Raw genomic sequence first — 24,568 nt, 5'->3', positions numbered from 1 at the left:
AGGGGTTGTTGTTACGGAAGATCGTGTTACAGTAACTTCTAAAACGTTTACAAAACATTTCAGTCGAGGATCTTACAAATTTGAATGCAAATTGACCCCGAATAGTGTTTCTTGAGACGCAAAATGCATGATCACGAGGTTAATAACAAAAAATAACATTACATAAAAATACCATTCTATGGTATCAAAACCGTTGCTTGATATTGAGCAACTCTCTACGAAATCGGTCTTTTAAATTAATTTTAATTTTTGTATTTTTTTTATCCTGCTGAAACTTTTTAGGTGCCTTGGTTGCCCAAAGAAGCCATTTTGCATCGCCATTCCCATACAAATTCGGCAGCTGTCCATACAAAAATGATGTATTCAAAAATCTGTATCTTTTGAAGGAATTATTTGATCATTATTTTATGTCTTCGGCAAAATTTTAGGTATGGATAAGGACTACACTGAAAAAAATTATACACGGTAAAAAAAAAATATTGATCGCAAAAAATTTTCAACTTAATTTTTTGATGTAAAATCGAATTTGCAATCAAAAAGTATATAAGTGAAATTTTGATAAAGTGCACCGTTTTCAAGTTATAGCCATTTTTAGGTAACTTTTTTGGAAATAGGAGCAGTTATTAATTTTTTTGAATTAGTTCCCATGTTTGCGCACTATTGAAAAAAATATTTTTGAGCAGCTGAGAAAATTTTCTATATTTTTGCTTTTTTGAACTTTGTTGATAAGACCCTTAGTTGCTGAGATATTGCCATACAAAGCTTTAAAACAAGAAAATCGATGTTTTCTAAGGCTCCCTTTGCCCATTCTGAAAATTTCTGAAAAGTTAGCCTTTGATGTCCCCTAAAACATATCAGAAAAAATAGAGTTTTTTTTTCAAATCAAGTTTTAGTGACAAAAAGTGAAATTAAAAACACCAAATAGATTTTACCGTGTATATTTTTTTTCAATGTGGTTTTATGTTAAAGATTAAAAATTGGTTGAAAAATATATTTTTTAAGATTTTTTAGATCGAAGCCCGTCTTAAGGCGCGGTTAGGTTGTAGAGGGTTAAGGTACTTGTATTTGACACAGCAACAACATTTACTTAAGGGGTTACATACATGTAAATCGTCAAAAATGTCAGAGGTTGGTTTGAGCACACAATTAAACTTTTTTCAAAATCTGTTTTAAGGACATTAAAATATACATTTTCATCAATTAACAGAACAAATTTGAAGACATTTGGTTGTATCATTGCCGACATACAGCTATTTGAAGTTAGCAGTTTCAAAAAACGGGTGCCACGATATCTCGACATTGCTTCGACCAAATCGGCTCAAAATTTTGGTGTAGACTCGTTAAACCGGTCTCGTGTGCATGATGAAGGCCGATTTTCAAAAAGTTTATTTAAAAAAAAGATGAAAATATTTTTCTGTTTTTTCATATAAAAAATCGCCAATTTTTGATTTTTGTATTTTTTGAAAATTCAATATTGAATTCGGGCTTCGTCACGCACACGGGACATGTCTTGGGAGTCTTCACCCCAAATTTCAGCCAATTTGGTTTATCCCATCTCGAGATATCGTGGCACCCGGAAATCAACTCGGTGTTCCGAGAAAAACGCTCACAAAGTTTGACAGTCCGCTTTGTACAAGGCAAAAGTTTAAACTTTAATGGTCTTCTACTCACTTAAATCATGACATATCTCCATGAAACTTTCAGGAGTGATTGGAATTCATATTTGTAATGGATTTAATAAATATTCGGAATTATGAAATATTGAGATTTTCTACATGTATGTAACCCCTTAAAGAATTCACTCAAATCGATCAGATTTCGTAGTTTTATTAGGTGTACGACGTCAGGGTGGCCACCAGATTTCGATTTTCAATTTCCCGGTTTTTTCCCGGTTTTCTCCCGAGACCAGAAGGAATTTTCCGGAATGTTTTTAAACCAAATTACAATGTTTTCATTATTTTCATCATACTTTTTGAACGCATACATTTGGTTCAAAGTTTGAATTCCTCAAGAAAGCTTTCAAATCTTGAGTAAAAAGTAAGTAAGTTGTAAACGAAGCCGTTTTTATCTGTTATCAATCAAACATCTAATTTTCAACTTATTGGGTTTTTTCATCAAAAATCGCTTTAATTTTTTAAAATGAGGTAAATTATTAATAGAATTTAATAATTTTGTAAAATAGATTTACAAAAATACATTGTTATCAACATTGATGTAAATGCTCGTTAATTTACTTTGAAAAAAGGTTTTGAGAATTCAAAAAGAACAATTCTTCCAAGAATTATCAATTTCTGTGATTTTTTGTTTGGTAAAATTATGTGAGTACTTTCTTTTTAACCAAAAAAGTCTTTTTGCATCATTAGTCCAAACAAAAATGTATACACTTTGGCAGCAGTGCAGGAAAAGTGTCATACAAATGTAAAAAAATCGATACCTTGAAACTTTCTTTTTAGAATAATTCATTAAAATTAAAAAACTTTAGAATAATTCATTAAAATAAAAAACTTTCTAAAAAACCCAAAACACATAATGGTAAAAACAATTCAAAAATTACCGTGCTGTGATTTTTTCAACAACACATAAGGCGGGTACAAATTTCATTCAAAGTTTTTGCTGCCCCGAAAAATCGGGACAAAAAATTATTATTATTTTTTTCAAAAAACATCAAAATTTTAATGGAAATTTAAGTGCAATCAGCTGAAATCAATTTAAAATGCATTCCCTTGAGTCTAGAATCATTTTTAAGCATGTTTGGGTTGATTTAATAATCCTTTGAATTTTTGAAAATTTTCGATCTTAAGTTTTTTTTCGTTATTTTTTTTGTTTTCGTCAAATCTTACATTTTTTGAAGACTAAAGATTGCAAAACAACTGAACTAGCGTAAAATGCATTTTTTAACACTTTTTGCATTCAAATGTTGAGACTATGGCTTGTTCTTTGAATTTTTATATTTTTTTCAGATTTAAACATACTACACATACTTTTTTGAAGTTGTAGCTATTTTCAATTAAATAACAATTCTATTTTATCTCTAAAAAAACAAATGGTTGAGAAAATTCTTTACTACATTCTTTTTTGAACATTTTTGATCCATTCTTTTGTTGCTGAGATACAGGCCAAGAAAAATATTTTAAAAGAGTGTATTTTGTGTGATAATTTGAAGGAAAAGTCTTGATCTTTAAATTTAGAAAGATATTTAGTGTAATGTTGTTTTCGTACCATGAGATCCATATTTTCCACTTACAAAAAATCCTAATTTTAATTTTATGCAAAACTAATATTTTAGCAAAGATGGGGTAAATGTCCACCATTACGGGGTTTGTCTTCCGGACCCCCTGAGACAGCTCTTGGTACCCCCAGGGGTACACGTACCCTAGGTTGAGAACCGCTGATAGAGCAAACATTTTGCTTTATTAAAAAAAACAAATTCGCCTTGTAAAAGTATCATATATAGGATACAACAGATAAAAAATCCATAGCCAAGAAGCATGAGTCTATCACACAAATTCAAACATAGATTTCGCGAATTTTTCATTTAGAATAACAGGAATAATATTCTTATTGAGAAAAGAACATATTGAATACTTTTAAGAGGCTTTTGTCAAATTTTAACGAAACTTAAAAATTTTTCCCGGTTTGTCGGTCGAATTCCCGAGTTTTTCCCGGGTTTCTCCCGGTGGATAAAAATCCCGGTTTTTTCCCGGTTTTCCCGGTTTTTTCCCGAGGTGGCCACCCTGGGTGTACGAGTACGAACAATTTTTTACCTATTTTTTAATTTGTTCAGTTTTTTTTTTTGTATTTTTCAGAATACGTTTTTTTACAAATTCAATGACAGGATCTTGAAGAAGACATTCTGCTACGTTGATTGACTATAAAAGTTGGTATTTTATCCAAATTTTATGTAATTTTACAAAAAAAAACGTTACTTAATCCACCGTAAAATGGTTGATAACATCCTCACATTTATATACTTTTTAGGTAAAATAAAAATGTCTGACATACAAACGTTCTATAATAAAAAAAAAACTCATAACTCAATAGGGTTATCGGATCTTAAATTTTTTGGACTCATTGGATAGGTCTTTTGATTACGAATCCAACGATAGGTCGCATGAATGATCCGGACATCGTTTCCATCGAAATATCTGAGATCCGTCTCCAAAAGAGTTTATAAAAACACTTTAGTGCTCATAACTTTCGATAGGTTTATCAGATCTTTGATGTTTTGGGCTCATTTGAAAGGTCTTTCAATTATCTAACTAACGGCGCGTCCCGTGGTGGACCAGGACATCATTTTCATCGAAATATCTGAGATTCGGCCTCCAAAAAGTGTATAAATAACACTTAAGTGCTAATAACTTTTGATAGAGTTGTCAGATCTTCGATGTTTTAGGGCTTTAGGCTAATAGGAAAGGTCTTTTAAATACATTTCTAAAAATGAATAACATGACGGATCATTCTTACAAAAAACACCCTTTTTACCACATTTGATAAAATCGTTTTTTTTTTTACTTTTAAAGTAGTAGTATAATATTAACTAGGGTCTTGTGGGACCCTGAGAAGATCGAATGAGAGCAGAACGGTCCAAATCAGTGCAACCAGTCCGGAGATAATCGAGGGCATTTTTTTCGGTGCCCGGACTTATAGCCATACACACGCACAGACAATTGTTCAGAATTTGATTCGATAGGTATACCGTATACGTGAAGGTGGGTCTACGAGGTCAAATTAGGAGGTTCATTTTTCGAGTGATTTTATAGCCTTTCCTCAGTAAGGTGAGGAAGGCAAAAAGTTTCCCTACAGAAGGGTACGGACAAAAATTTTACTCACTGTATTTTGCATCAAATGGCATTTCAAAATAAATGCTTTTAATAAAAATGACAAAAATTACAAAAACTTTTGAAAATATTTGTACCAACCTAACCTAATAGAGTTTTGGTGTTCCTTTCAGCAATGGTTTACACTAAAATTCATTTTAATGTTATTGGATATACTAACAATGGAATTAGCATTAGCATTAGCATTTTAGGACGCCCTATCCACGGATGGCTCCACAACGCTTATCCCTCTGTTTGGTCTGGTTGTGTTAGACCCTCATCCGGAACAATAATCCAACACGGGAGATACCATGTCTTCATCTTTTGATGAGTGTGTAATACAGCCCAGGGCATAAGGGGGTCCTCGCCGGGTCCAAGCTATCCTTTGGGGAACGGAAGGAATGTTAGTAAACACCTATCTAAAGTGCGCAAGGATCCCTGCGTCACCTTAGTGGTATAGATGTTTGTAGGGTGGTTTTGGACTCAATGTTAGTAGGAGAGGTAGAGCCCTAGGATATACCCCGAAAGGTATTGCGGGCGAATCAAGTAGAGTTAGTTTTTTATTGTTAAACATATACTTGTGACTGTATAGTGTAAAAGATGCATGATTTATATTTTTCATATTTTAAACCACGGCAGAAACAACGCGACGAAGCCGTGCACGATTAAATCGACTGTAGTATTACTAAACCAACCATTTTCTCTGGTGAAAGCAATGCTGATCAAACACAGTTTTAACTTGTCTGTTGTTAAACTCAAGCTACCAACTGTAAGAGTAAAGAGAAGTTTATATGTTCTTTTAAATTTTGATGTGTTTAAGCGAAATACGAGGTTATAAATGATTTATCACATCATTTCAATCTTGATTTTAAACTCTTACAGCGATGCGGAGTAGATCTTGATTATTTATTTATTTGTTTTATTTAAATGTAAGAGTTAGAAGTTAATTTAAACGACCGATTGAAAAAGCATAATTAGTTAACATTTAATTTATTTTGTGTCATGGGATTAATCAGCATATTTATATTTTGAAAAAAAAAAATGAAGCAATTTTAATCGAAAGTCCTCACCAAGGATTTTAGCTTCAGCAGTACAGTAAAAACAACCCCCTACTCCATGTGCATTATTTGGATCCATCACCAAACCCGAAGCAAATTAAAATCTACGCTTGGAGATTAGGAATAAATTAGAAAGTTAACCGCCGTACAAAAATCCGCGGAGGTAAAATTTTGATAGCTACAAACACATTTAATTCCAAAAAGTCTGCAGCAGTGACCCTATGGCAACCCTTCTGTTGAAATTTCCGGATCCACCTGATCCACAAACGTCATACACTGCAGAAGCTTCTGTCGTTCATCCCAATCTCACTCACACACGCGCAAAGCAACCAACATGAAACGAACTCACCAAATTCGCCTTCGTTTGATCTCAGCAGGCAAACGCATCCAGCATTCTGGCCTCCTAGTGGCAACAGATCTCTCGGTGTCCCTTTTTGATTTCCGCCTCTCTGACATAATTTTCACTTTGAAGCGGGCCTGCTACTCACACGCACACAAGTCATCCTCGAACCAAAGCTACGAGCAATTCGCGACGTGCCGGATCCGATCGCGCGTCACCGCACCACCACCAAAGCAAGCGCGTTGTATGCTGAACCGCACCACAAACAACATCCTGGACTTGCCCGAAATCCACACGCACACATGCACATACTAACAATGGAATTGGCAAGAAAATGAAAACTACTCAAAAACACATTTGAAGTAAGAGTTTAATTTTTCGAGAAACAATAAATTCATAGAAATTCTCTCTACTATTCTTTAATTTGAGGACTTAAAAATACCAAAAATATAGGAAAAAGAATGAGTTTCGTTATTTATTTTATAAAAATTTATCATTCTTTTGAAATAAGCAATAACAAACATTTCTTGGGAATGGTTCTTTATGGAGAATTCTGGTAATTCTGAGGAAATTGGTAAGATATTTTTTGATTTTTTTATTTAAACCTTACGGGGCTTGCTAAAGGATCATCTCTAAACAAAGCCAAGGAACACTTTTTGCTTACATATGTAAACCAAGTTTGATTATATCCAGGAGTGCATTTTTTACAAAATAATGACTTCAATGACTTAAATTTTACCAATGAGGTACAGTCATCCCGTATATTCGAAACAGTTTACGGATCGCCCAATGTTTAAAATGTGATAATAAATCGATAGTTGAACGTAATTAGTAGCTTTTAACTTCATTTGAAAGCTTTTCTTGTGATCTTTTGATTGATATATCGACCAACCTCAAAATTTCTAACGATTAATTTCAAGTTTAACATTAACTTTGAAAGACATTTGCAAAAAAAAAGTTGCTCCTCAACGAAGAATTGAGACCAAACGTACAATACAATCTGCACTGCATCTTCAAAAATCACACTTCCGTAACACTCTGACATAAATGAATTAAAACGACGAATCTAGTACTTACTCGAAGGCGAAAAACAGCCCGCTGGTTCCGGTGATGAGCACTACGGTAAAGTAAAACACCCCCGAATTGGGGGCAGTCATAAGGTAACCGTCGCAGTAGAACTTGTTTCTACCAGCAAAGATTTCCCACTTTTTCGTCGATTTCTGACTGGGTGCCATCTTCGTTTGCTTCTTCCTCCTCTTTCTTCCACTTGGTTTGTCTAACTAGATTTGTACTACACTGGTGTGATGCCTGTGTTCCACCTGCCTGGAGCTGTTACGGTTGCTGCCGTCCTTCGAATCGACTGTTATTTCTCTGCAATTAAAAGTGAGAGATTTAAGTGCTCTGTTGTGTGGTTGAATCACAAAAAGTTGATAAATAAAACATTGGTTTCGAGCGCGCCCAGGACAAACGAACTCCGGTGCTCTGTTTACAGGAAACTTCTTTGATAAAACACACAAACAAGCAGAAATTAGAGGGGGGATGCGCTCTTACATTTAGGTAATGTTCGTCGAGTGTCGTCTTGTTCTTCGCTGCTGTTTCGGGATGCCAGAAGAACTCGACCCAATGAACTCATTGTTCGAGACGACTCTATTGGTGATGGTAGTGTATCAACTTTGTATTTTTGTTGTTGTTGTTGTTGCTATTTTCGCTCGCGTCTTCGCTGCTCGGAGGCTTTGGAGCTGCTGCTGCTGCTGTGGCCACGGAACCGACTGTTGGATAGTATCTGCTGCTGCTGCTGCTGCTGTTGGTCGTGCATTACCTCATCGCGTCAAACGGAGCCAGCCTGACGTTGGTGATGTCGCCGTGATTGTTGTTGTTGCTGTTGCTGATTGCGGACCCGTTGCTGGTGCCCGCTCACCACCAGTGTACATTGTGAATATTTGATGATGTTGCAATTGAATCGGGCTGGGGCGCGCGCGCGATATGGGAAAATGTGGCCCCGAGGTTTGGAGATAGTGCCCGTGGCGGACGGACAGACAGGTCGGCCTTAGGAGATCGCCGGTCGTGATCGTCTGTAATGAATGAGAAAACAACACAGGAATTAGTCATCGTTAAGTAATGTCGGTGTCAGTTTCTTTGCTCAAATATTGCTCGCTTCAAATTCAGATAACAGTTTGGCGTAAAACTATACAAGACACATTATCAGTTATATAACAACGGAGTAAATAACATTAACTCAAAAATAGTAAAGGTTCTTCATCCCTCGTATACAAATCAAGCTTGTGTTTATCGTGGCAGTAAATCCACAAAGCATTATCTGGTTTTAGATAAACAATGTTGCAAAACAAAGGGATTTTCCTAATCTCATTAATTTTATGTGATTCATCAAAATATTGGAGTTTATATCAGCATGTACAGAAATAAATCAGCAATCTGTTTTATTCCTCTTTTCGCACTCAGGAATGGTTATAAAATCGCTCGAAATTTAATTCATTTAATAATCCCGACAACCCGGCATGTTCTAGGCGGGCTTAAAAAAAACTTTTTACTAGGTTACATTTGGGTCCTAAAACTAAGCTTTAATTAGTGATATTATTGTTCACAACTATAAAGCTTTTTTTCTGAGTACACACTGAGTACTTTTTTTTTAATTAAATACATCTTTTTTGAACTTTCTTATCTTAATTATATTTTTTTACATGTTAAGTGGTAGGCTAAAGGCTCTTCAACTTTGTTGTTCTTTTCGTGTTATTGTTTAGTGATCTCAATTCATTTATTTACTTCAAATTGATTTACATTTTTGCATTGAATACATTTGGGTTAAAAAGAAAAAAAATCACACTAACAATTAATCCTAACCTAAAAATAAAAAAAAATCGTTCGAACGAGTTTTGCACCCACGCAGTGTTGTTGTCATCTCGATGAAAATGTTCAGAAATTCTTTTGGTGAAAACAAGTCACTACTGCTTTCGTCCGTTGATGATGGTTGGGTTTCCCTCGGTTGCTGACTGAAACCTGGAGGTGATGTATTTTCTGCAACTTTTTGTCACAGACCCCGCTCTTGGTGACGCCAAAGCAGGAAATCCGTCCGAGAATTTGGCTAATGCTTCGTCGTCGCTTGCTGCCGAATTTTCACAAACTCAGCACGTTTTGGGCAGCTCCGATTCTTTGTCGAATGATCGCCACCGCAGTTGAAGCATTTGGCTTCGATGTTCTCGTTGATTGTGTTGCAAACTTGAAAAAAAATTTTTTTTGAAATTAAATATGTCTTTATTGAACTTTCTTATAATAATTACATTTCATTTACATGCTAAGTGGTATGGCCTAATGCTCTTCATCTTTGTTGTATTTTTTGTTTTATTATTAACTGTTCACATTTATTTTATTTACTTCAAATTGTTTTACATTATTGCATTGAATCAAATAAGTTTGGGTAAAAAAGAAAAAATCACTTTAACAACTAATCCTAACTTAAAACTAAAAAATAAATTCATTGAAATATTCAAAATCACTAGAACGAGTAAACTACGAACTGTATTTTAAGATGAATGCTCCAAGCGTTCTTACTTGTTCTTGGCGAGTTTTGCACCCACGCAGAGTTGTTGTCATCTCGATGAAAATGTTCAGAAGTTCTTGTGGTGAAAACAGGTCACTACTGCCTTCACCCGTTGATGTTAGTTGGTTTTCCCTCGGTTGCTGACTGAAGCCTGGAGGTGTTGTATGCTCTGCAACTCTTTGCCGCTGATTCAACGGCAATGGGTGCAGATTTGGAACCACTCGAACAGATCCCGCTTCTGGTGACGCCAAAGCAGGAAAATCCACGTCCGTTAAAGTTGGTGGTGTTTTGCGACGATTTGGTTGGTGCCTCGTTGTCGCTTGCTGCCGAATTTTCACAAACTCAGCACGTTTTGGGCAGCTTCGATTCTTGGTCGAATGGTCGCCGCCGCAATTGAAGCATTTGGCTTCAGTGTTCTCGTTGATTGTTTCGCAGGCTTGAGTTTTGTGCTCACCTCCGCAGGTTGCACAACGACTCTTGATGAAACAGTTCCTTCCACCATGTCCAAACTGCAAACAGTTCGAACACTGTGTCACGTCACGGTGCACTGGACGATAACGTTCCCAAGACACGATGATGTTGAAAATTGCCCGAACTGCTTTCAGCTCAGACGGCGTTGTCGATCCTTTCTCGAGATGAACCAGGTACAGTTGATCACGATACTGGATGTCCTTGTTGTGTCTCGTCATCTTGAAGACTTCAATCACGTTCAACTTAAGAGTTTTGAGCTCTTCTTTCAGCACACTCACATCCATGTCGTACAGGCCTCGGAGGACCTGTTTCATGGGTCGTTTACCTGGATTGTCATGGCTGTAGTATTCAATTTTTGTGTTGTTCAGGAAATCCCGAACGTAGTTGTAATCCTTTCTGGTAGGTAGCAGAATTTTGAGTCCATCAGCACACAAGCGAATGGAAGCTCGTAAAGCACCAGATTTGATAAACCCGGTCAGCCACTTACGCACCGAATCCGATGACGATGTTTTCACAAAAATGGGTGGCAACTTTTCCCGTCGTTCAAATTCTTCCTTCTCGCTCACGTCCACAGGGAGGGTAGCGAACTGGTTTCCAGACGAATTTTGAGCGTCCTTGCTCAAACTACCTGGCTTTGCAGGTAGCGCTTCGGCATTCTTTAGCTTCTTCAAATCTGCCGATCCTGCTGGTGAGGACCGCCTCTTTTTCTTGCCGTGAGGCATTTTTGCACTTTTATAGCACTTTTCAGGAGCTAATATCCAGGAGTACCTCACTGAATGGTGGTCCACAAAGGAATGTGTTGCAAACTTGAGTTTTGTGCTCACCTTCACAGGTTCCACAACAAGCAGTTCGAACATTGCGTCACGTCACGGTGCACTGGACGATATCGTTCCCAAGTCACGATGATGTTCAGCTCAGACGGCATTGTCGATCCTTTTGCGAGAAGAACCAGGTACAGTGTTGATTACGATACTTGTTGTGTCTCATCATCTTGAAGACTTCTGTCACGTTCAACTTAAGAATTGTTAGCTCTTCTTTCAGCACAATCACATCCATGTCGTACAGGCTTGAATCGTCATGGCTTTAGTATTCAAACATTGTATTGTTCAAGAAATCTCGAAAGTAGTTGTAATCATTTCTGCTAAGTAGCAGAATGTTTAGTCGATCATAGAATCATAGAATTTCGCAATGCATCAGATTTGATAAACCCGGTCTGCCACTTCCGCACCGTCGTGCAACTGCTTCTTTCTCGCTCTTTTTGAGCGTCTTTGCTCAAACTGCCTGGATTTGTGGGTAGTAGATCGGCTTTCTTTAATTTCTTCAAACCTACCGATAGGTATTTTTGCCGTTTTTAGCACTTTTCAGGAGTCAATATCGTGGCACTATCTCACTGGTTGCAAGAAAATAGTTGCAAAACATGTCTTTTCTAAGAAAAGACTCGCTGCAAAAATGTTTGGCTCGTTTTAAGGAGAGATTTTTGAAATTTTTTGGCTAAAAAATACATTTTTTTTCTCCCTAAAACGCCCTGCCATGCCCAAACACAAGCTTTTATGGACTATGTTTGAACAGGAATTTGTTCAGGGGACATTAAACTATAAGTTGAAGCCCAAGGCGACCAAATTTGAATGACTTTAGTATGATTGTTACTCGCATTTCTGAAAAATACTCGAAAAATGCACTTTTTTCATTCAAGCTCCACGCGCGAGTTGTAAACCATTTTTTGGATTTTTTTGTTGTATGAAAACATTGTTCCTGACATCCTAATCTATCATTCTAGGGGTGAGCACCAAAGATTTGACAACTTTTCATTTTTTTTTTTTGGGACGGCCTACTGTAGAGCGTATGTCCGTAATCGTCCAAGTTATCAGTTTATCACCTTTATTTGTGATCTCTTGCTATAAACCAGGTACAAGACACTGCGTAGAACGGCAGTTCTGCTTCCAATGTTTATGCATCTATTTTTAAAATATTAAAGTAAAAAATAAATGCTTTTTCTTGCTCATCTAGTAACTTCGGAAACGAACCTGATTTTCAAAAACAAATCCTTTTTGATTTTTTAAAGGGCATAAATGAATTTGTGAAATCAAAGGGAGCGGCCGTGGCTGACTGGTTACGGTGTTCGCTTTGTAAGCGAATGGTCCTGGGTTCGATTCCCATCTGCTCCCAACGAGAAAAGTATAGGAAATATTAATCTTGAAACTCAGAACATGAACGAAAAATCAAAGTCGCCCGAGTCGGGGTTCGATCCCCCGTCCTTTGGATTGGTAAGCAAAAATGCTAACCACTAGGCCATCGCGACTTGGTGAGCTATGACTGGAATTAGGAATACTGTTACCACCATCAACTATATACGCGCTGGGTCCTTGTCCATTTGACAAGGGTTCGGAAGTTCTAAATAACGTTTGAATCCGATTGGTCCAAACGTTCTTCAGGGCGGGGCTTGTCGACAAAGCTGAAGTACCTCGCGCTCGGCTAGCCAGCGTAGAAATGGGTCACCGAAGCTCGGCAGAGCTAACACCTTCCAAATGCCTATGCGAGTTATTTGCATGTATAGAATGAGAGCTAAAAATACATGGAAACAACTCAATTTGTAAGAAGCGACCGCGTGATCCCGTTTGTGTTGCACACACACACACACACACACATAAATGAATTTGTGAAATCATCTACAGAAAACGGGAAAGTCTCCTGAGCCAAAATGTACGCCTGAAATATATATTTATTTTAAGTATTTTAAGCAACTTCAGATGCTTTTTGATGCTTCTTGACATTTTTTTTATTGAATTTTGCCTTAGTTACAGACGTTGTATGATTTTTTAGGGTTTTTTAACCTTAGACTTTCCGATTTGCCTCACTTGCCATAGACCCAAAGTGCTCATATTTAGCCCAGATGTTAGTTTATATAAGTAATGTCAAAACCACATCCTCAAAAATTCGGGCAGATTGGTGAGGTCAATGCTAGATGGGTATGATCTGCTCGTGGACTCGCTCTTAAGTCCAAATAGTCATTTCCGGATAACTAGCCCACTACATTTAGAAACGAGATGGAAAATGTAAAGTAAACTATACAGTACCAGTCCTACAATTTAACGAAAGTAAGACATGTGGATTTGCAACTAAGAACACTCATGTGCTTCCGGAGTGCATTTTATTGCAAAACATTATTTTCTCCAGAGAATTCCACATAAAAACAATGTTGAATGATGAATCGAACAACAATTCTGTAGTAATTTTTCAAAAGGGCGAATCCTTGGATGTAAACAAATAGTCTATCCCTTTTGCTCTAGTGACAGTTCTCGTGAAGCGTGGGTTGGATAGGCTGCTTGTTTACCTTTGATAGGTACTAAACATCTTTTCATGGCATGACCTGTCTTGTCGCAATCATGCTTTGAAATAGTTTCATTAATGTTTCCAAATTGATTTTCCTGCAACCGATTGATCGCCACATTACCGGATCAACACGGAAACGCCAGTGCTGCACTGCGAGCTTCCACTCGCTCCAATGTGTTTTTTTTATATTTCTTCATTTTTCCTCATCAGTTACACCCTCATCAGCTGATGGTGGCTCACCATCCAACCACCGCATCGGCTCAAAACCCCGGCTTTTTTTTCGATTGAGCCGGGCAATTGGTGCGCGCAAAATTGGAGAAAATCGAAACTTTGTGTCGAACGAAAATTGGGAAAAATGCTGCTCGATTTTTTATTACAATATTGTCGGGGAAGGAAAACGGTTCAAAATAGACAATTTATATGCAAGTTGCATTATTCATATTTCTTACTGCTTTCATCACAACTTTGAGTTTTATCTGTACTATAAAACTGAGGGTTTCTAAACTGCAATAGCACTACTTGGCAATAACACCAAGGAGGCAAGTCTGCTGAAGTATTTTTAAAAAGAATCCCATACTATTATTGGTGAACCACTTGTGGTTAGCGGGACTACTAATAAACTTATGCACGGTGCACACCCTTGACCTAGAATTACACGGATAGAAATCCTGTCCGGGAAATCGACAACATTGTTCTCGATTCGTTCTGAGATTCGTTTCAGAATGTTGTCGACCAGTCGTCCGGTAACATTTGCATTGAAATCGACAACAATGTTCTCGATTCTGAAGCGTGACGATTGGGTACGCCTGGCTCAAAACAAAAAGCACGCAGCCATCCCAAACGAAGGGTGGCGGTTTAATCGGTTTTTGAATTGACCGTTGGTTTTGGTTTTTGAATTGACCGTTGGATATTTTTTTTGGTTCAGTAAAACAGATGATTCGTTTTTTTTTATTTATTGAGGCAAAAAATACATCATTAATTAACAAACTAATCTTTGTGTGAGTGTGTGTGTGTGTGTGTGTGTGTGTGTGTGTGTGTGTGTGTGTGTATTTGTGAAATTTGGGAATTTGGGCATTTAAGAATTTGGGAATTTGTGAATATGGGAATTTGGTAATTTGGGAATTTGAGAATTTGGGAATTTAAGAATTTGGGAATTTGGGAATTTTAGAACTTAGGAATTTGGGAATTTCAGAATTTAAGAATTTAGAAATTTAAGAATTTGGGAATTTGGGAAATTGGGTTTGGGAATTTAGGAATTTGGAAATTTTGGATTTTGGGAATTTAGAAATATGGGAATTTAGGAATTTGAGAATTTAGGTATTGAGGAATTTAAAAGTTTGGGAATTAAGGAATTTAGGAATTTTGGGAATTTAGAAATTTGGGAATTCAGGAATTTAGGTAATAATGAATTAAGGAATTTAGGAATTAAGAAATTTAGGAATTTAAGAATTTATGAATTTAGGAATTTAGGATTTTAGGAATTTAGGAATTTAGGAATTTAGGAATTTAGGAATTTAGGAATTTAGGAATTTGGGAATTTAGGAATTTAGGAATTTAGGAATTTGAGAATTTAGGAATTTGGGAATTCGGGAATTGAAGAATTTGGGGATTTGGGAATTTGGGAAATTGTGAATTTGGGGATTTGGGAATTTAGGAATTTGAGAATTAAGGAATTGAGGAATTTGGGAATTTAGAAATTAAGGAATTTGGAATTTAGGAATTTGAGGATTTATAAATTTAGGATTTTGGGAATTTGGGAATTTAAGATTATGGGAATTTGGGAATTTGTGATTTTGGAAATTTGGGAATTTGGGAAGATGGGAAGTTGGAAATTTGAGAATTTGGGAATTTGGGAAATAAGGAATTTATGAATTTAGGAATTTGGGAATTTGGAAATATGGGAATTTGGGAATTTGGGAATTTGAGAATTTGGGAATTTGAGAATCTGGGAATATGAAAATTTAGAAATTTAGGAATTTGGAATTTAGGAATTTTAGACTTCGGGAATTTGGGAATTTGAGAATTTGTGGATTTCGGAATTTAGGAATTTGGGAATTTGGAAATTTGTGAATTTGGGAATTGGGGATTTTGGGAATTTGGGAAATTGAATTCAGGAATTTAGGAATTTAGGAATTTGAAAATTCAGGAATTTAGGAATTTAAGAATTTGTGAATTTAGGAATTTGAGAATTTAGGAATTTAGAAATTAAGAAATTTCGGATTTTGGAATTTTAGAATTTGGGAATTTGTAAATTTGGGAATTTGGGAAGTTGAGAAGTTGGAAATTTAAGAATTTGGGAATTTGGGAAATTAAGAATTTAGGAATTTGGTAATTTAAGAATTTGGGAATTTGTGAATTTGGGACTTTGGGAATTTGGGAATTTAGGAATTAAGGAATTTAGGAATTTGAGAATTTAGGAATTTGGGAATTTGGTAATTTGTGAATTTGGGAATTTAAAAATTTGGGAATTTGAGAAATTGGAAATTTGGGAATTAGGGATTTGAGAATTAGTGAAATTGATAATTTGGGAATTTAAGAATTTGGAAATTTGTGATTTTGGGAATTTGAGACTTACGGAATTTGGGAATTTAGGAATTTGGGAATATGGAAATTTGGGAATTTAAGAATTTGGGAATTTGAAAATTTGGGAATATAAGCATTTGGGATTTTAGGAATTTAAGAATTTAGGAATTTGGGAATTTGGGTTTTTTAAAATTCTAAAATTTTTAGAATTTTAGAATTTAAGAATTTTAGAATTTTAGAATTTAAGAATTTTAGAAATTAAGAATTTAAGAATTTAAGAATTTAAGAATTTAAGAATTTAAGAATTTAAGAATTTTAGAATTTAAGAATTTAAGAACTTAAGAATTTTAGAATTTTAGAATTTTAGAGTTTTAGAATTTTAGAATTTTAGAATTTAAGAATTTTAGACTTTAAGAATTTAAGAATTTAAGAATTTTAGAATTTTAGAATTTTAGAATTTTAGAATTTTAGAATCTTAGAATTTTAGAATTTTAGAATTTTAGAATTTTAGAATTTTAGAATTTTAGAATTTTAGAATTTTAGAATTTTAGAATTTTAGAATTTTAGAATTTTAGAATTTTAGAATTTTAGAATTTTAGAATTTTAGAATTTTAGAATTTTAGAATTTTAGAATTTTAGAATCTTAGAATTTTAGAATTTAGAATTTTAGAAATTTAGAATTTTAGAATTTTAAATTTAGAACTTTAGAATTTTAGAATTTTAGAATTTTAGAATTTTAGAATTTTAAATTTTAGAATTTTAGAATTTTAGAATTTTAGAATTTTAAATTTTAGAATTTTAAATTTTATATTTTAAATTTTAGAATTTTAGAATTTTAGAATTTTAGAATTTTAGAATTTTAGAATTTTAGAATTTTAGAATTTTAGAACTTTAGAATTTTGAATTTTAGAATTTTAGAATTTTAGAATTTTAGAATTTTAGAATTTTAGAATTTTAGAATTTTAGAATTTTAGAATTTTAGAATTTTAAATTTTAGAATTTTAGAATTTTAGAATTTTAGAATTTTAATTTTAGAATTTTATTATTTTAGAATCTTAGAATTTTAGAATTTTAGAATTTAAGAATTATAGAATTTTAGAATTTTAGAATTTTAGAATTTTAGAATTTTAGAATTTTAGAATTTTAGAATTTTAGACTATTAAAATTTTATAATTTTATAATTTTAGAATTTTAGACTTTTAAAATTTTATAATTTTAGAATTTTAGAATTTTAGAATTTAAGAATTTTAGAATTTTAGAATTTAAGAATTTTAGAATTTTAGAATTTTAGAATTTTAGAATCTTAGAATTTTAAAATTTTAAATTTTAGAATTTTAGAATTCTAGAATTTTAGAATTTTAGAATTTAGGAATTTGAGAATTTAGGAATTTGGGAATTCGGGAATTGAAGAATTTGGGGATTTATGAATTTGGGAAATTGTGAATTTGGGGATTTGGGAATTTAGGAATTTGAGAATTAAGGAATTGAGGAATTTGGGAATTTAGAAATTAAGGAATTTGGAATTTAGGAATTTGAGAATTTATAAATTTAGGATTTTGGGAATTTGGAATTTAAGATTATGGGAATTTGGGAATTTGTGATTTTGGAAATTTGGGAATTTGGGAAGATGGGAAGTTGGAAATTTGAGAATTTGGGAATTTGGGAAATAAGGAATTTATGAATTTAGGAATTTGGGAATTTGGGAATTTGGAAATATGGGAATTTGGGAATTTGGGAATTTGAGAATTTGGGAATTTGAGAATCTGGGAATATGAAAATTTAGAAATTTAGGAATTTGGAATTTAGGAATTTTAGACTTCGGGAATTTGGGAATTTGTGGATTTCGGAATTTAGGAATTTGGGAATTTGGAAATTTGTGAATTTGAGAATTGGGGATTTTGGGAATTTGGGAAATTGAATTCAGGAATTTAGGAATTTAGGAATTAAGGAATTTAGGAATTTGAGAATTCAGGAATTTAGGAATTTAAGAATTTGTGAATTTAGGAATTTGAGAATTTAGGAATTTAGAAATTAAGGAATTTCGGATTTTGGAATTTTAGAATTTGGGAATTTGTAAATTTGGGAATTTGGGAATTTGAGAAGTTGGAAATTTAAGAATTTGGGAATTTGGGAAATTAGGAATTTAGGAATTTGGTAATTTAAGAATTTGGGAATTTGTGAATTTGGGACATTGGGAATTTGGGAATTTAGGAATTAAGGAATTTAGGAATTTGAGAATTTAGGAATTTGGGAATTTGGTAATTTGTGAATTTGGGAATTTAAAAATTTGGGAATTTGAGAAATTGGAAATTTGGGAATTAGGAGATTTGAGAATTAGTGAAATTGATAATTTGGGAATTTAAGAATTTGGAAATTTGTGATTTTGGGAATTTGAGACTTACGGAATTTGGGAATTTAGGAATTTGGGAATATGGAAATTTGGGAATTTAAGAATTGGGAATTTGAAAATTTGGGAATATAAGCATTTGGGATTTTAGGAATTTAAGAATTTAGAATTTGTTTTTTAAATTCTAAAATTTTAGAATTTTAGAATTTAAGAATTTTAGAAATTTAGAATTTAAGAATTTTAGAATTTAAGAATTTAAGAATTTAAGAATTTAAGAATTTAAGAATTTAAGAATTTAAGAATTTAAGAATTTTAGAATTTTAGAATTTTAGAATTTTAGAGTTTTAGAATTTTAGAATTTTAGAATTTTAGAATTTTAGACTTTAAGAATTTAAGAATTTAGAATTTTAGAATTTTAGAATTTTAGAATTTTAAATTTTAGAATTTTAGAATTTTAGAATTTTAGAATTTAGAATTTTAGAAATTTAGAATTTTAGAATTTTAGAATTTTAGAATTTTAGAATTTTAGAATTTTAGAATTTTAGAATTTTAGAATTTTAGAATTTTAGAATTTTAGAATTTTAGAATTTTAGAATTTTAGAATCTTAGAATTTTAGAATTTTAGAATTTTAGAATTTTAATTTTAGAATTTTAGAATTTTAGAATTTTAGAATTTTAGAATTTTAGAATTTTAATTTTAGAATTTTAGAATTTTAGAATTTTAGAATTTTAGAATTTTAGAATTTTAGAATTTTAGAATTTTAGAATTTTAGAATTTTAGAATTTTAGAATTTTAGAATTTTAGAATTTTATAATTTTATAATTTTAGAATTTTAGAATTTAAATTTAGAATTTTGAATTTTAGAATTTTAGAATTTTAGAATTTAGAATTTTAGAATTTTAGAATTTTAGAATTTTAGAATTTTAGAATTTTAAATTTTAGAATTTTAGAATTTTAGAATTTTAGAATTTTAGAATTTTAGAATTTTAGAATTTTATAATTTTAGAATCTTTAGAATTTTAGAATTTTAGAATTTTAGAATTTTAGAATTTTAAATTTTAGAATTTTAAATTTTAGAATTTTAGAATTTTAGACTTTTAAAATTTTATAATTTTATAATTTTAGAATTTTAGAATTTTAGACTTTTAAAATTTTATAATTTTAGAATTTTAAATTTTAGAATTTTAGAATTTTAGAATTTTAGAATTTTAGAACCTTTAAATTTTAGAATTTTAGAATTTTAAATTTAATTTTAGAATTTTAGAATTTTAGAATTTTAGAATTTTAGAATTTTAGAATTTTAGAATTTTAATTTTAGAATTTTAAATTTTAAATTTTAAAATTTTAGAATTTTAAATTTTAAATTTTAAATCTAGAATTTTAGAACTTGAACCTTAGAATTTTAGAATTTTAGAATTTTAGAATTTTAGAATTTTATGATTTTAGAACTTAGAATTTTAGAATTTAGAATTATAGAATTTTAGAATTTTAAAATTTTAAAATCTTAAATTTTGAATTTTAGAATTTTAGAATTTTAGAATTTTAAATTTTAGAATTTTAGAATTTTAGAATTTTAGAATCCAGAATTTTAGAATTTTAGAATTTTAGAATTTTAGAATTTTAGAATTTTAGAATTTTAGAATTTTAAATTTTAGAATTTTAGAATTTTAGAATTTTAGAATTTTAGAATTTTAGAATCTTAGAATTTTAGAATTTGAATTTTAGAATTTTAGACTTTTGAACCTTAAATTTTAATTTTAGAATTTTAGAATTTAAGAATTTTAGAATTTTAAATTTTAGAATCTTAGAATTTTAGAATTTTAGAATTTTAGAACTTTAGAATCTTTGAACTTTAAATCTTTAGAATCTTAGAATCTTAGAATTTTAGAATTTTAGAATTTTAGAATCTTAGAACTAGAATTTTAAATTTTGAATTAGAATTTTAGAATTTTAGAATTTTAGAATTTTAGAAATTTTAAATTTTAGAATTTTAGAATTTTATAATTTTAGAATTTTAGAATTGTAGAATTTTAGAGTTTAAGACTTTTAGAATTTTAGAATTTTAGAATTTTAAAATTTTAGAATTTTAGAATTGTAGAATTTTAGAATTTCAAAATTTCAGAATTTCAGAATTTTAGAATTTTAGAATTTCAGAATTTAAGATTTTAAGAATTTTAGAATTTTAGATTTAGGATTTTAGAATTTTAGATTTTTAGAGTTTAAGAATTTTAGAATTTAAGAGTTTAAGAATTTAAGAATTTTATAATTGGTCAAACTTAAAAGAGACGAACAGTTGTTGTCAAACCATCGGGGTTTGAGTGTAGAGTGTTGGTAAAGGGATTTGGTGTAGAAATTTTGAATTTTGGATTTTAGAATTTTAGTATTGCAGAATTTTAAAAATTTCAAAATTAATAATCTTTAGAATTGTAGAGTTTTCGATTGTTAGGTTTCAAAATGTCAATGCGTTGAAATTTTAAAATTAGAGAATTTTGAAATGAGAATTGCAGAATGGTATAATTTTAGATTAGAGTTTTGTGGTGGTAGAGTGTAACAAAGTGTGTGTGGATTTTCAGCGCCTTCTGCACGAGCGACCGAAGCTGGCCAGAGATCGCCTCCAGGATGCCGACGGAGATCAAGTTCGACTGGAACGGATGATGTTGGCCGTCGCTTTCCTAGTCGTCTTTGTCCTTATCCGAGGTGGCTGAAGATCGGTGGAATAGGTCGGCGTCGCAGTCTGTGGCGGAATAGGTAGAAAAGATCGATTAGATCGATAGATTAAAAATTTTGGGATTGGAGGAGGAGGAGGAGGAGGAGGAGGAGGAGGAGGAGGAGGAGGAGGAGGAGGAGGAGGAGGAGGAGGAGGAGGAGGAGGAGGAGGAGGAGGAGGAGGAAGAGGCGCGTTGATGATTTCCTACCGCTATATCTTCTCCTCGGCGGTCGTGGAGCAGGAGGATAAGTTCTGCGCCGCTGCCAGGAATCGGCATTCGTGATTCCGCGCCGGCGCCGTTTTCGAAATCCTGGCCGAACTAAGTGTGGGCAACAACGTCGGACGAGCTGCTGGTCAACACGCGGACCCGGCGAACAAAAACCACGTTCCGCTGGCCAACGCCGAAAAAGCACTAAGGGCCACTGTCCAACAACCATCCTCGCCGCAGGACCACGCGCCGCAATGCTAGCGGATTCCCGAAAACTAGGACGGTTCGTCCCCGTCATTCCGCGGCAGCAGAACCGAACGTGATCCGGAGGGATAACCACACGGCGACGTTCCTTCCATTTTATGTCACTTCCACTTCTGGCATTCGTTCAAAAAAAACAAAAATAAACAAACAGTCGCACTCGCGCGGTAGAAAATATTGGGTTGCGGTTTTGGTTGCGTTTGACAGTTGTTACGCTTCAGAAAATTTGTGAAAAGCGGGGGGCGATTTCGAACACAAATGTTTTCGAATGTGATGAAAATGTTGTCGTTTTTGATAACATTCGAAACGAAATCGAGAACAGACGATGTTTTCGATTTCAAGACAATTTGATTTCAGATTTGCGGAACGGATTTCTATCCGTGTAGAAGTGGGCTTTTCCGCAATGTTCCGCTTCACTATATATCCTAGCAATGTGTACTCAAGTAAGGAAGAGAGGACTACGCCACTACACGGATAGAAATCCTGTCCGGGAAATCGACAACATTGTTCTCGATTCGTTCTGAAAATCGTTTCATAATGTTGTCGACCAGTCGTCCGGTAACATTTGCATCAAAATCGAGAACAATGTTGTTGATTTTGAGTCGTCACGGTTGGTGACGTCTGGCAAAATAGAAAGCACGCAGCCATCCCGAACGATTTATTCGGTTTTTGAATTGACCGTTGGATTTGGTTTTTGAATTGACCGTTGGATATTTCTTTGGTTCAGTAAAACAGTTGATTCGTTTTTTTTATTTATTGAGGCATCATTAATTAAAAAACTAATCTTTGTGTGTGTGTGTGTGTGTGTGTGTGTGTGTGTGTGTGTGTGTGTGTGTGTGTGTGTGTGTGTGTGTGTGTGTGTGTGTGTTTGGAATATGGGAATACAAGAAATTAGTGTTTTGACAAACAGGAAATATGGGAATCTGGGTATTAAAGAATAAGGAGTTTTTTGGGAATTTGGGATTTTCTGAATCTGGGAATCCCGAATCAAAATTAGGGAATTTGTGATTTTAGGAACTTGGTATTATGTTATTTAAGAAATTTGGGAATATCGGAATTAGAAAATTTAGGAATTCAAGAACCTGATAATATGGGATTTAGAGATTTAGGAATTAATGAATTAAGGAATTTAGGAATTTAGGATTTTGGGAATTTGGGAATATGGGAATTTGGGATTTTGGGACTTTGGGAATTTGTGAATTTGGGAATTAAATTTGGGATTTTGGGAATTTAGAAATTTGGGAATTTAAGAATTTAGAATTTGGGAATCCGGGAACATGGGAATTTGGGATTTTGGGAATTTGAGAATATAGAATTTGGAAATTTGGGAATTTGAGAATTTAGGAATTTAGGGTGGGAATTTGGGAATTTGGGATTTTGGGACTTTGAATTTGTGAATTTGAATTAGAATTTGGGATTTTGGGAATTTAGAAATTTGGGAATTTAAGAATTTAGGAATTTGGGAATTTAGGAATTAAGGAATTTAGGGATTTGAGAATTTAAGAATTTAGGAATATGGAAATTTGGGAATTGAAGAATTTAGGATTTGGGAATTTGGGAATTTAAGAATTTGTGAATTTGGGGATTTGGGAATTTAGGAATTTAGGAATTTAGGAATTTAGGAATTTAGGAATTTAGGAATTTAGGAATTTAGGAATTTAGGAATTTGGGAATTTAGGAATTTAGGAATTTAGGAATTTAGGAATTCAGGAATTTTGGAATTTTAGATTTAGGAATTTAGGAATTTAGGAATTTAGGAATTTAGGAATTTAGGAATTAAGAATTAGGAATTAAGGAAATCAGAATTCAGGAATTTAGGAATTTAGGAATTTAGGAATTTAGGAATTCAGAATTTAGGAATTTAGGATTGAGAATTTCAGAATTTAGAATTTGGGAATTGAAGAATTAGGGATTTGGGATTTGGGAATTGAAGAATTAGGATTTGGGAATTTGATAATTTAAATTTGGGGTGGGGATTTGGAAATTAAGGAATTTGAGAATTTAGGAATTTAGGAATATGGGAATCTGGGAATTTGGGAATTTGTTTATTTGGGAAATTGGAAATTTGAGAATTTGGGAATTTTAGAATTTAGGAATTTGTAAATTTAAGAATTTAGGAATTTGAGAATTTGGGATTTGAAAATTTAGGAATTTAGGAACTTAGGAATTTAAGAATTTAGAAATTTAGGAATTTAGGAATTTAGGAACTTAGGAATTCAAGAAATTAGGAATTTAGGAATTTAGGAATTTAGGAATAAAGGAATTTAATTTAGGAACTTAGGAATTTAGGAATTACGAATTTAGGAATTTAGGAATTTAGGAATTTAGGATTTAGAATTTAGAAATTTATGAGTTTAGGAATTAAGGAATTTGAGAATTTAGGAAAGAAATTCAGGAATTTGGGAATTAAGAATTAGGGAATTCGGGAATTTAGGAATTCAGGAATTTGGGTGAATTTAGGAATTTGGGAATTTGGAAATTTAGAATTTGGGAATTCGAGATTTGGGAATTTAGGATTTGGGAATTTAAGAATTTGGGATATTAGAGAATTTGAATTTGGGAAATGGAATTTGAGAATTGGGGAATTTAGGAACTTAGAATTTAGGAATTTTGGAATTTAGGAATTTAGGAATTTGTAAATTTAGAATTTGGGAATTTGTAATTTAGGAGATTGAGGTGGGAATTTCAAATGGAACTTAGGAACTTAGGAATTTAGAATTTAGGAATTTAGGAATTTTGGACTTAAGGAATTTAGGAATTTAGGAATTTAGGAATTTAATTAGGAATTTAATTTAGGAATTTAGGAATTTAGGAATTAGGAATTACGAATTAAGAATTTAGGAATTTGAGATTTAGGAATTTAGGAATTTAAGAATTTAGGAATTTAGGAATTAAGGAATTTGAGAATTTAGGAATTAAGAAATTCAGGATTTGAGAATTTAGAATTAA

At 32.7% G+C, this 24,568-nt stretch overlaps 1 protein-coding gene across 5 annotated transcripts in view; it reads right to left on the bottom strand.

Moving 5' to 3' along the window:
• Positions 1 to 24,568, bottom strand: part of LOC6033480 (palmitoyltransferase app) — a 52,237-nt gene that overhangs the window by 15,449 nt on the left and 12,220 nt on the right. For all 5 annotated transcript variants that reach the window (XM_038259048.1, XM_038259049.1, XM_038259051.1 and 2 more), the window contains exons 2-3: positions 7,767 to 8,287; positions 7,293 to 7,586 (exon numbers count right to left, since the gene is read on the bottom strand). In XM_038259048.1, the coding sequence (XP_038114976.1) occupies positions 7,293 to 7,450 (158 nt within the window). In that variant the 5' untranslated portion in view covers positions 7,451 to 7,586; positions 7,767 to 8,287. The remainder of the gene's footprint in view (positions 1 to 7,292; positions 7,587 to 7,766; positions 8,288 to 24,568) is intronic.

Source organism: Culex quinquefasciatus, chromosome 3 (genome assembly GCF_015732765.1).
Source record: "Culex quinquefasciatus strain JHB chromosome 3, VPISU_Cqui_1.0_pri_paternal, whole genome shotgun sequence".
NCBI lineage: Eukaryota > Metazoa > Arthropoda > Insecta > Diptera > Culicidae > Culex > Culex quinquefasciatus.
The sequence above is the reverse complement of the archived record's forward strand: the minus strand, read 5'-3'. Positions and strand labels throughout refer to the sequence as shown.